The sequence below is a fragment of the Hibiscus syriacus genome, unplaced genomic scaffold (genome assembly GCF_006381635.1).
Source record: "Hibiscus syriacus cultivar Baekdansim isolate YM2019G1 unplaced genomic scaffold, ASM638163v2 tig00110384_pilon, whole genome shotgun sequence".
Classification (NCBI taxonomy): Eukaryota; Viridiplantae; Streptophyta; class Magnoliopsida; order Malvales; family Malvaceae; genus Hibiscus; species Hibiscus syriacus.
In genome coordinates, this window is record NW_024062715.1 from 2,768,973 (window position 1) to 2,782,570 (window position 13,598).

The 13,598-nt window shown below is 36.0% G+C and overlaps 1 protein-coding gene and 1 long non-coding RNA gene across 2 annotated transcripts; both read right to left on the bottom strand.

Moving 5' to 3' along the window:
• Window positions 1-8,142: 8,142 nt before the first annotated feature.
• On the bottom strand, window positions 8,143-8,977 carry LOC120121961. Its single transcript, XR_005516029.1, has 3 exons — window positions 8,904-8,977; window positions 8,686-8,811; window positions 8,143-8,577 (listed from the first exon to the last, which is right to left on the bottom strand). It is a non-coding gene; the product is annotated as an uncharacterized LOC120121961 (long non-coding RNA).
• A 2,695-nt stretch (window positions 8,978-11,672) lies between these two features.
• LOC120122172 lies at window positions 11,673-12,983 on the bottom strand. The gene is made up of 5 exons (XM_039141390.1): window positions 12,766-12,983; window positions 12,499-12,649; window positions 12,100-12,203; window positions 11,872-11,995; window positions 11,673-11,717 (listed from the first exon to the last, which is right to left on the bottom strand). The coding sequence occupies exons 1-5, from the start codon at window positions 12,981-12,983 to the stop codon at window positions 11,673-11,675; spliced, it is 642 nt and encodes a 213-aa protein (XP_038997321.1).
• Between the last annotated feature and the right edge of the window lie 615 nt (window positions 12,984-13,598).

A 13,598-nucleotide genomic window follows, 5' to 3' on the forward strand; every position in this document is an offset into this window, starting at 1 on the left:
GAACCATTATCAACCAAGACCCGAGACAACACATACCCTTTACATTTAACTGTAATGTGCAAAGCTTTATGACCACCAATCATCCCAGAAGGGATCTCATCTTCAGAAAAAGATAAAAAATTATCAGCTTGTATATTGGAAACTAACCGGTCCAACTTTTCAAGGGGCAACTCTTTCGGAACAAAAGTCTGGTTCAAAACCTTTAACAGAGCATTTCTATGGGCCTCTGAACTCAAAAGTAATGATAAAACCGAAATACGGGCAGGCAACTTGTGTAACTGTTCCACAACACTATACTCACTGTGCTTCAGAAACTTCAAAAATTCTACCGCTTCACTCTCGGTTACTGGTTCATTGATAACATGCTTATATTCTTCTATCTGCACGTCAACCTTTTTCCCTTTATCAACTGCAACCTTCTTCTCAGACTCTTTAGGTGGATTAAGAGAATAACACCTACCACTTCTAGTAAAGCGTCCCACCTCATCTACTTCCTCATTCTCTTTTGTTACATCTCCCATCTGGCAATCATATCTCCAAGGCACTTGTTTATTATCCCGATATGGGAATGGAGATGGAGGTGTAATAACCACTTTCGGGGCTACCTTCTCAGCAACTCGATTTTTGGGAGTAATAATTAGGGGACAACTGACATTGTATACCCCTTTAGACGATCCTTTCCGCTTCCTCTTCTTCAGCAATCTCTCTAAAGAACTCAATTTCTTTACTGACCATCATGTCTTGTACCAAAGATAGGAAGTCAGGACATTGCTGAATATTGTTTCCTTCACTGTTATGATACAGACATACCTCTCCATTGTTAAACTGTTCACCTGTCAAACTGGGTTTCAACAATCGTACCTTGACCATCTGGCACCACACCCAACTCATGGGTGATACTACATCACTAACATTCCTTACAATTCTCTTTCTTTTCTCTTCAGTAATTGAGTTAACTCCTGCCCCTGCATGGCTTGGCAACGGATTCTGAGCTATATTTGGCTGCTCACTGTCACCAAAGTTGATGACATTCCTCGTTCTCAAAGCTTGGACAACCTTCTTAAAAGCAGTACAATTCTCAATGGAATGCCCAAGGTTCCCTGCATGGTACTCACACTGAGCACTATCATCATACCATTTGGGAAAAGGAGGTTGCATTAGTGTCACGTGATACGGTGAAACCACATGCCGATCATACAAAATCTGAAACAATTCCTTATAAGTCATCGGGATGGGGTCAAATTGAGGCCTCTCTCTCCTCTGGTCCCTTGCCCCTTGTCTATTATCATTTTGTGTTGACGACCTTGCTCCTTGAGGATGGGAAACAGTGATGTTATTAGAATCGTACTGCCTCACATTATTGACTTCGCTTTCCTTTTTCCTCGTTGGTGGCCTCTTACTAGACTCTCCTCCTTCAAGATTTCCACTCTTAATTGCCATTTCAATCATTTCTCCTGCTGTAACCACATCATCAAAACTTTGATAAGGATTACCGATAAGATGCGAGAAAAAATAAGCCTTTAAGGTGTTGACAAAAAGCATATTTGTTTCATCCTCTTCCAATGGTGGGTGGACTTGCACTGCTACATCTCTCCATCTTTGAGCATATTGTCTAAAACTCTCGTTAGACTTCGTTTCCATTCCTTGCAACATCATCCTGTTGGGCCTAACATCTTTCACATGTTTGTATTGCTCAAGAAAGGACTTAGCCAAGTCTTTCCACGATTTAATATTAGCTCTACTCAGCTGGTTATACCATTGGATTGCCGAGCCAGTTAAGCTTTCCTGAAAGCAGTGTATCAACAATTGATCGTCCCCTATGTATCCGGTCATCTTCCTACAAAACATCGTGATATACGCAGAGGGACACCTAGTACCATCAAACTTTTCAAAGTTAGGAACTTTAAACTTTGGAGGCAAGACCAGATCAGGAACTAGACTTAATTCCTTTGCGTCAAATCCATAGACACTGGTATCTTCCTTCATGGCTCTGACCTCTCTTTCTAACTGCTTCCATTTCTCTTCCAACAGATTGTTTTGGTCCTTCTTGGCTTCTTCATCAAGGTCCGGAACTTGATGATATTGATGTTCTTCCTGATACGAACTAGATCCAGGCTGTACGTTAACAGAAGCACCGAATGGATTAATGTGCACCTTCTCGACATGAACATGGGTCACTTGAACATTCTGAGATTGTTCTGGGGTTAACCCTGGATGATGAAGTGGGTCTTCAGTTACACCTTCTGGCATAGGGCTTTTCCCATGTTCTGGATTTCTTCCTTCCAACATACTCGCAAACTTGGCAAACATCTCCTTTTGAGCATTCATCATATCTTCTTGTATTTTCTTGATATTATCTTGTAACTCCAACTGAGCCTTCTCAATTTGGGCAAGTTTGTCTTCTATAACTTTCTTCCTGGTTCTGTAGATATGCTTGGGATTTTCCAGTATTACTCTGTCACAGAGTCATTTTGTTATCGCTGATATTTATTAATGAATATGAAATATATGATTATGAATGAATAAAATGCGATGCAAAAATTAAATGCATTAAAAATGCATATGCAAAATGCAGGGTGTTGATCCTGGAACGACTCCTTAGAACAACTCTTTATATTAGAACGACGTTCAATTACAAAGTTGAAACATATCACAAATAAATCTGCACCATCTCTCCTATTTCTTGTACGTGTGCTAGTAACTCTGCAATCTTCTGGTTTTCTTCAGCCTCAGGATCTAGTTCTTCAGTCACATCAGCAGCTTCCTCAAATAGAATGACCAAATATTGAGCTATTCCCCGCGCGTGTTCTAGGTAACAAGCAATAAAGTCCTCTATTTGCTTAACTCTCGCCTGAGCTCGCTCCCATCGAAAACGCCACTGTATATCCCCCTCATAGGGAACTATCGATAGCTCACTTGCTTGCCTCTGAAACACTTGAACCATGACTTCAAGCTTGTTCCCTTGTCTCTTCAAACTTTCAACCTCCCCACGGCTCGAGCTACCTTCCCCGCTTCGGTATCGTCGTAATGCAATCTCTAAACTTGAAATTTTCCCCTTCAACTTCTCATTCTGGGCTTGACTCTCTTGTAACTGCTGCTCTAAAGAATCATTTTCCTTCGATAAAATCTTAACTTGGTGCCTGCTTTGCTTGAGCTCTTCTCGACTCTCTCCGGCTACTCTTTTGAGGCTCGCCACCTCTTCCCTCAATTCGACAGACTTACTCGAGCTAGAACCTACTTGAGCTTTTACCATTCGCTGATAAGTTAACCGAAGATCGTCAAAATCCAGCCGAAGTTGCTTCTCTACTTTTTCAATTCGATCTGCTCTACTCTTCTGAATGTCAATCTCCAATCCCTTTTGATACACTTCATCTTCTAGCTTATGTAAAGTCATTCTCCATTGTCTCCGTTCTGCTTCGAAATCGCGCTTGGCTAACTCTAATGGAGATGGCATCACTCTTAACTGTTCTTCTACCGGCTGAATATTTTCAGGATTCACTATTGGGATGTTGTCGTTTACTCGACTGCTTCTCCACTGCTCGTACTCTTGAGATAACTCGAGATCATAGGTGAACAAATTCACGCGATGAGTTTGCTTCCAGGCCTCAGCAACCCCTTTAACTTTACCCTTATACTGATCTCCTTTGAATGCAAAATCCAATCCTACCAAGTCCCACGTGGCTGGAATGAACTGCCTCAATCCATACTGTCTGGAAACTAGTAGCGGTGTATAGCCAACAGAACCCCATATACCTGACAAAGGAACCCAATCTCGCTCTCCACATCGGTAAAGTATATCCGAAGAGGTATTCCATGAAGCTCGCCATAAAATATCTCCATCTCTGATATCCTTGAAGATGACCATCCATTTTTCTTCGGTAAAACCCCCAGGCCACTCTTTAGAAAGAAAATCCTTCAAAGGTGAGAAACCGTCTAAAAATACTCGTCCTGGTGCCCTTTCAACATGTTTGAAATGACTCAGAATCCACACTAGCAGCAAAGGCGCACATCCTATAAAACGTCCTTCTCCCTCGCGCCTACAAGAACTCAAAGACCGGAACGTCTCAGCTATAATAGCTGGAACAGGATCCACGCGTTTGTCTAATCTTTCAAACAGGTCAACAACTGATACGTCTACATATCCTAGCACTTTTGGAAAAATAACGAGCCCATAAATCCCTAAAGCAAACAAGTCAAGCTTCTTTCTCTTATCAGGATGATGAGCAATTACTTCTTTCAGAGCAGCCCAAGAGATGCACTCACTGTCTCCCTTCTTCTTAATGTTTCTGATTACCCAATCTTCACTCATTCCGGTCATCAATCGTAATTTCTTCTTAAATGAAGGAGTGACTGGCAGCTTGGTATATATTCTATCTATCTGGGACCTCGGACAATGGACCAATGCTTGATACTCCTCTATTGTTGGTGTTAGATCCACTCTACCAAATGTGAAACAGCCATAAGCCGGATTCCAGAACTGCGTCAATGCTCTAAACAGATTTCGGTCAATAGGAATATCCAGAAGATAAGGAATATCGCCGTACAACTGATAAAACATCTCCTTATCGGCTGCTTCCCATCTTCCCCATATCTCTCTTAGCTCACTCAGATCATTCTGACGTACGTTGATGTGAGTGTAACCAAATAACTCTGACACATATCCAGGCATCACGTTGTCTCCATTGGTCAATTGGGACTGTTCCGACCACCTCAGAACATCTACATTGTCCTCAACCTCTTTCTGAACCGTTCGTTCCATATTACTGGCCTTCTATATGGACATCAACCCCAAATCAACACCAAGTAATGGACAATGCAATGCAAAACAGAAAAGAAACAAGGCAAAAACAACAAAAGATCGGTTAGTAAACATGAAGCAATTAATTCAGGATAATAATTTGTTCAAAAATCCTACCCACATATGCTGACTACCCCATCATGCTTTATCAGATCCTACCCAACATGATATCTACCCCCATGCTTTGTTATCCACAAAAAGAAATCCTAACCGCATGATATCTAATTCGCATGCTTGTTCGAAAAATAAACCTAACCGCATGATATCTAGTTCGCATGCATTTATTCGAAAAAACGAAAATAAATTACTCAAAAAAGCTTTTCCTTGTGTACCCTCCTCACGGGATTCTTAAGGTTCGGGTTTGGCTCAACTTAAGTTCGGGCTCTATGTTCACTATATGTCGGGTTAGGTTCTAAAGTAATAGTTTCTCGAATTGTCCTTGTCGGTGCCCCCTTGGGCTGCCGAACCCTCAATCCTGGCCCATCACAGGCTTTAGGGGATCGAGTTCAATTTCGAGGGAACACACCTCCTTATGTCCATGCGGAGATGATTACCATCACGAGGACCATAAGGCGTGAGCTCCAGGAGCGATCCACTATCCCATGCGGAGGTGAAAACCACACGAGGGCATAGTCTCTCACTTCTACTTAATTAGGACGGAGCTGGGTTTTAGCTCATGTTATGATAATGCAGCTGTGCAGTGTGTGAGGAAAAGCGAAAAAACAATCAATAAAAACACTCAAAATCAATTCCTAAAACAAACAATTATTTTGAAACCATTAGCAAACAGATTAGTACAACTATTTAATTATTAATCGAATTAAATTAAAAAAAAATCAAAATACAAACAAAACTTATTAAAAACCAAACAAGGGATCAAAAATCAAATTAAAAAGAATTTGTAATTTTCAATTGCAAAGACAATTAATTAATCGACTATCGGCCAGACTCTCTAAAAAAAAAGTCCCCAGCGGAGTCGCCAAGCTGTCGAAACGATTTTTTCTTAAAAGGTGAAAAAAGTGAGATTTTAAAAACCACATTAATTCTTAATTATCTCTTTTTAATTTAAAAACAAATGCGATTTAAAAGACCTCTCGTTTCGAAAATTTTTGGATTTCCTTTAAGATCGAAAAATACGGTTCAAAGAGTCGCCACCAATCTTTGATTAGGGTGTGATTGGGCACCCAAAAATGCTTTGTCATTTTAAATAAAAATTAATTTTAATTAAAACAACAAATTGAGGTCTGCGTTACCAAAATTTGAGTTCGGGAGTCAGTTACGTGTGGGGAAGGATTAGCACCCCCACAACGCCCTAAATCGGTACCTAGTCGATTAATTAACGTTTTTGCAATGAACTTTACAAATTCGAACTTAATTTGATTTTTGATCCCATAAAACAAAAATGTAAATTTAAAACATTCAAGAACACTCAAACGAATTAAATTAAAATTGCCAAGTCATTTTAGAAAGATAAAGAATGTTCGATTATTTACAACTATCGAGTCTAGATCTTAAAAGATATAACAACCTTTTCTCGATAAATTTAAATAACCGAACATTTCTTTTTCTTCCATTCCCAAATTTTAGGTGACAAATCATTTTTTTTTTGGTTTCACTTCCGGGATACGCTTTTAATTTAAAATAGTCAAAACGACTCTCTAATCAGTTAAGACAAGCCGCTCAAGACAATTTTAAATTAAAAGGGTATTACCCTTAGTCCGATTATGTATTTATAAATCGAGTTATGCACATGAGGATATCATACAAATTATGCAAAAAGTATGTCACATGCCAAAAATTAATTAAACAAATATTATAATTAAAAATATCATACAACATTCAATCAAGATAAAATGACTAGTCCTACATGTACGCAAATGAATAAAATGGAACTTAAATTAAGCATTATACTATCTTACCTAAATTAAATAATACGAAGTCTAAGCATACAAAACCATAGCATCTAAATATAGCATATAATAAACATCCCCAATGCAAATTCACGTAATTATTAAAAAGAAATATTCAACATGTTACAATTGATATTTACTCAAGTATATTAATTCAAACTTAAACCTAATTATTGAATATATATATATATATGTTTATTTACACGCATTTGTATCTTAAACATGCATCAATGAATTTACGTACAAAATATTACAAACATCGGGGCCATAAAATAACAATTCGCAAGGGATCAAAGCATAAACTTTCAAAGTAATAGGCCAGAAACACAAATAATACAAAATTCGATTTAACAAACCAAATGGACTAAAATCCAACATGTAAGAATTTAAAGGTCTAATATCTAAAGAGCAAAAACTAAGTACAATAAACACTTTAGGACGAGAATTAAATGTGCATAAAGTATACAGACCGAAATAAAATAGGTGGAAAACAAGGTTACAAAATCAGAAACGCGGAAGCATGGTTTATGGACCAAAATGCATAACATTGGAATATTGAATGGATCATCCCATAGATAAACCACGCGTCAAATGTATGCCCTATACACTACCGTTTCAATGAATTCATATATACAAAATATAGGGTGAAAACTAAACCCTAAATCAATTGCTTTCATTCCCAGCCGTAATACCCTCTCATCTTCTCCACTCTCCCTCTCGCCTCTTCTCTCAACCCTCTGTGATAACCCTAAAGCCCTATATAGGCACGATTCACCTTTCCGACCACCACCGTGGTGGTCACCAGCGATGAAGCACCCGAATCGACCTAATGAGCCTAGACGCCTCCTTCCTCTCTAGCCCTCAACCAAAACGAACGACCAACACCACCTATGGACTCCGACGAGGACCAGAACCGGCGAGATAAGCTAAGCTGAACATTTCTTTTAACTTTTCTTCTGATTTTGCTTCTAGTCTAAACAAGATTTCAAAACGTATGAAACCAACATGACTCGGTGTTGAACCAATCTCAGACTACGAACCCGAGAGCTTCGCCCTCTAAACACCAAAGAAAAACGAACCAAACGGGACAGAAACCCAACCTCGATGCAGCAACGACATCGACAATCAATCAAAACAGAACCAGAGGTAAATCTAACTGTCTATTTCTATCTTCCTTACCTTTATTTTCTTCCTAAATAAATACCACATATACGAATAGTTAGTAAAAATAAACAAAATAAGATGAAATACCTCCTTATTAATGCTTGATGTTTTTTTTTTGTTGTTTTTGCTTGAAAGAATGATACTGCCCTTTTGTGAATGATTGATATCCTTGCGATTGTGAGAGTGAAAATCAGGAGAGAAAAAAAAATTGTTTCTTTTTATTGCTTTTCAAATGTTGAACCAGAAACTTTTACAAATTCCCCTCTTTCCTTTTCGTTCTCTCTGTAATCTCCTGCTCGTTTTTTTTTGCTGTCTGATTTTTCCTTCTCCCCCCTGTTTCTGGTGGTTAGTTTCCCATTAAAAACTGACACCCCTTTAGTTTCCAGTGGTTAATTACAAATTAAAAACCAACTTACAGTTTAGTATCCCACCCACGATCAAACAGTACTTCTCTCCTTCCCACTGGATATTCGTTTGTGTTTTTCCAGAACTCACGTGGACTGGATGCTAGTATAACATGTTGTTTGGACTGATTTGGGCTGCTCTGCCGGGTCATTGGTTTGGGCCTACAACTGCTCTGCTTTGGGTCTGCTCCTACCTAGCTCCGGACAAAACCGAGCATCTACAATGGGCTTCACCGACAGCTTTTCCATCCTTCTTTTTACGCCAACTGTGACCATCTTTACGAAAGAAACGAAGAACCCTCTTGTTGAAAAGATACAAAGAGCCACCCAAAACACTTCAAAATACTGGAGTGATTAAATATGGCGATTTAACGAAATTTAAAAAAAGAAAAAGTTGAAAACGATTTACCTGTTGGCTTTTGAGGCGGCGCATCCGTGAGTTCATATTTTTCATGATTTTGTAGGATAAACAGAACTTCTGCCGGCTTCAACCACCGGGACTGAGCTTCTCGAAATAAGCTATTAATATCATAACCTGAGATAATCATTATTAAATCCCTAAAATCAGATTTAATCTAGCTACAAACATTAAAGAGGGTTGAAAAAAAAAAGAGTTGCTTTGTTTACCTGATTGAGCCATTTTCTCTTGGATTCCTATAACAAACACCCCATTTAACAAGTAGAGTAAAATACAGGATCTTTTGAACTGGTGACGTCTGCAACTTGGATTAAAATTGCCGACTGCGGAGTTGGAGATTTTTTTTGGGTGCTTAGAAAATGACTAAATTATTGGTCTACTCCATGTAGTGCTATCTCTGTCCTTGTCTCTGCTTTTCATCATCTACACAACTAACATGGGAAAAAATTTACCCCCATCTCTTTTAGTCAATGACACATTATATTTGAAGAATTCAAACAAATTTATGATATCATTTTAATTTTCGTAATTATTAAATGATTTTAAAAATTTATGACTGATTTTGTTAAATATTTTAAATTTAGAGTCGGTTTTAATACTCGTTTTGTCACACTAAATGTATTATTTTAGTTTTTAAAATTATCTCATTCAAAATGTTCTATTAGAAATTAGAAAAATCAACAAATAACACTTATATTTTTTATCCTTATATGTCTCATTCTTTTACCCCTACCAAAACAAATTACCCAAATCTATCAATCATGATAATTTTGTTATTTATTTTTGTCAAATATATCTCCTAAAACCATGTGCATAATCAATATAAGACACAAATTATGAGACGGTGAGAGTACATTATAATTATTTTTTTAGAAAATGATTGTAAAATGAATTATATTTTTTTGAAAAATAATTTTATTTTATAGTATTTGAATGGTGTTATGTAAATTATTTTTATGTTGATTGGTAAATTTTTATAAAATTATTTATTATAAATATCAAATAAAATAAATAAAAATGTTATATTAAAATTAAATATTTAAAATAATATTATTTTGTGTGTTTGCATTTTAAAATAAGCAAGAACTAAACGATCTTAGTGGTAAAAGTATTGCTGTTATTTCTCAAGGTTTCGGATTCGAGCACTAAGAATATCAAGGGTGTGAGCGTTAAATGTTAAATGGTTGAGAGTATTCTTTTAATAGATATTGACTTGTACTTACACTCTATTAATTAAAAAATTTAAAATAAAAATATTTTACTAACAATCAAAAAGTAAAATAAAGAAATTATAATAATATATTAAATTAATAAAAATCAACTACACCAATCAAATACCGAAAAATAAAAGAAAATCTCTGTAATTCATTTTTCATGCTATTAAACGCACCCTTAAATACAATTATATTGAAGCAAAATAATTTTAGAATGTTGTGAGGGAAAAGAGTCGTTTGGGTTTGGAGAAAGCAGTGGTCAGAGTCCGGAACTCGAGGAAAATGTGCTGCATATTTTAAGACATTTTTAATTATAAAAAAGCACGTGCAAAAGGTGGTGGTTTCTGCCTGGCGTCTGCACGTAATTTCTGCATATTCCTGGCTAATCATAATTTGTTTTTGAAAGACTGGCTAATCATAAATAATTAAATAAAATGTGAATTGAAATAATTTTGGTCCAACCATTAACATGTCCACCCAATATAAAAAAGAAAAGAATAAATAATAGCAATGGATAGATTTAGCACTATATTTATTGTATTATTTTCTTATAGTCAAGGGGTAATTTTGTTGATTGTATGCATGTTTCTCTGTGTGGAAATTGTATAACTTTGACCTCTATGTTTGTTGTTTTTAAAGTGTTTTGACCTGGTACATTGCATGTGCCCTTCTGTTTGTTATTTGTTTTGTTTTGGTGGTGGGTGCAATCACAACTCTTAGATACCGCGTAAATATACCTTTCAATGCCCATTCCATATTTAATCCTCAAAATTGGTAATTTGAATTAGGGTTAAGTACACGATGGTCCTCCAACTATGGGGTATTGTTTGGTTGCATCTCCCGACTATTAAGAGTTATAAAATAGTCTTCCAACTATAATGACGTTATTTTGTTGAGTCCTCCGACTATTAGAAGTTACAAAATAGTTATCCGACTATTCATATGTTCTAAATTCATCTTTTTTTGGTTAAAAAATCGATGATCATCTGAGCTCACTACAACTGAAGTGGTCTATATCAGCTTTTTTTTGTCCTATTGCGGCGTTTAAAAACGCCGCTAAAAATGCTGCTGGCGCAAAAAAAACACCGCAAAAAACGCCACTAATACAAACGCCGCAACTGTTAGTGGCATTTTCTACTAATAAATGTAGCTAAAAGTTAGGTTATTTAGCGGCGTTTGTATCTCAAACGCCGCTAAAGGTCAGGTTAAATAGCGGCGTTTTAGTATACAAACGTCGCAAAAGGTTCGCCATATAGCGACATTTTTTGGGCACAAACGCCACAATAGGTTTGATAGTTATAGGCGTTTTCCCATAATAGGTTCGCTATTTAGCGACGTTTTTAGTCACAAATGCTGCAATAGGTTGGTCATGTAGCAGCATTTCTAGGAAAACTGCCGCCAAATATGCACTCGATTAGTGGCGTTTTGCCCCTAAAACGTCGTTAATCAAAATTATTTTCAATATTCTTCCTATTTTGTATTACCCAAATTTAACCTGTAACAATACCCAATAACTATCTTAAATTTAATTACGATTCAAATTAAGTAATAATACATAAAAACATAAATAAATCAATGTTTACAAACATCCAAGTTAAATATAATATAGTTCAACATTTGTATACAAACATAAACAAAGCATTAACCTAAGAAAACACCTAGGATGATGAATTTTTCGTTTGATTCTGCTGCATCATCTTCTTCATAGCTTCAATTTGATTTTGAAGTTCTTCATATTTTTTTTCTGAAATGATGCTTCTCTTTCTACTTCTCTCGCTGTTCTCTCTGCTTCTCTCTCTTCAGCTTCAACTTTCATTTGAGCAAATTTTTCATCAATTTGACTCAGTTGTCGTTTTAATCGATTAACTTCTTGTTGAGAAGACTGGTTGTGTGATGACATGTACTGAGACGAGCTGGATCCAAAATATTTGGTTGGAGTAATGACTGATCCCTGACAGCGAACTCGACCATATCTTTTAGGACCGAAAACTTCAGCAATAACTTGGTTTTCAATCTCGTCCGAATTAATAGAAGCATTGGATGAAGCCGTAGCTTCATACTCTACCCTTTTGTCGCTCAATTTTTTCCTGATAATCAGTTAAGAATTTAGAACAAATTCAAACATTATTCAAAATAAAAATGTTATACTATAAATATAACATAATGCAAATTTTATGCCCAGTAAATATACCATAATTTCTGCAGCTTCAGAAGCCATAGGAGAGCTATCTTTTTTTTTGTATGTGTCATTTCGAAGAGCTTTATTCGTCCAACTCTATTGCCGGACGTGATTTCCTACAATGTAGATTATAAATTAATACTTACAAAAAAGTAATAAATAATAGAAAAAATGTTAATTACTATATGCTACTAACTTAAAATGACTATATGAATAATCATAATTAAAACAAAGAATACCTACCTGTTCATGAGCTACACGAGCAAAGCTCTTCGATCCAGCAGTGTGAGTAAACTTTTGTTGTTGTCTGCTAGCAATACCAATGTGCTCTCGGTCCTACAATTTGAACTCCACATGACTTATAAAGTCAATAATATAGTGACATAATATTATTTTTAAAGTGCACCATACCTTTCCTTTCTTTGAACTCCAAAACCTGACTGTATCTTCCCATTGATATCTGAGCATTCCAGATGGGATATTTTGCAGCTTTTCCTCAAGATTGAGGTTGTTCTTAAAATAGTTCTTTTTAAGAAACTCTTGTGATCTCTCCATTTCTTTCCTAACGATTGCTTCAAATAATCATCAGAGACCTCTAAAGAAAATTTCTCCTATAAACTACAAAAGTGTTGAAAGTGAATATGTATTACTATTGAACTGCAATGAATTATTTATTACAATGAAATTATTACCTTAATGCAATCCACAACTTGGATTTTGTTACTATTCGGCATCTCACGCCATGACTCATAATTGATCGGTAGAAGACTTGCATTGCGTGCAATAATGCCTAGGTAACATGATAGAACACGTGCTTCTGTCCCAATAGGTTGACCGACATCGTTACTTGAAACTCTCATGCGGTCCCCAAGAGGAAGTTGGTACAATTCTTTCATTATCGTATGACCTCTACTCTTGCACCTTTGACCATTTTCAGCTAAATAAGAAATAATTTAGTGTAGGTTTTCAAAATCAAGTCAATAAGAAAATCACTCACCTTTTAAATAAAGAGTTGAAAATTACCTTCAATTTCTACAGTTTCTTCAACTGTATTCGGAACTTCTATAGATCCAACACCAATCGACTATTCATTATTTGTTTCTTCCTCCTCTTGAGGATCTCGAACAATCCGCATATCACTAAATTTTCTCCTAGGCATAATATCTGCAATAAACAAACAACAATATTAGTAACTACCGACAACAATACTATTAATATATATATTCGACGACATCAACATATATAAATGATAAGATTATAAATGAGACAATATGTTATGTGTATTAAATATGTGTGTACTCTTTACTTCACTAAGATTTTTTTCCTCAGATAGTTTTTATTTTAATAAAGTTTTAGCAAGACATATTATTTTTATAGACATAGTTTTTTCCTCACACATAAAGTAGCGAGTAATTTTTGATAGTATAAAACAACGGAATTGATGTTAAGGAAACATAAATAGACAAATGATATCACTTGGTCTCCAAGTGAAAACTTGTGTGTATGGATAA

What these genes read in the sequence shown, in the direction of transcription:
- LOC120122172 (XM_039141390.1), bottom strand. Translation starts at nt 12,983, where the DNA reads ATGAAAGAATTGTACCAACTTCCTCTTGGGGACCGCATGAGAGTTTCA. An exon ending in ATTAAGGTAATAATTTCATT is followed by an intron (nt 12,650 to 12,765) that starts GTAATAAATAAT and finishes AGCAATCGTTAG; the next exon opens with GAAAGAAATGGAGAGATCAC. An exon ending in CTGAAGCTGCAGAAATTATG is followed by an intron (nt 11,996 to 12,099) that starts GTATATTTACTG and finishes ACTGATTATCAG; the next exon opens with GAAAAAATTGAGCGACAAAA.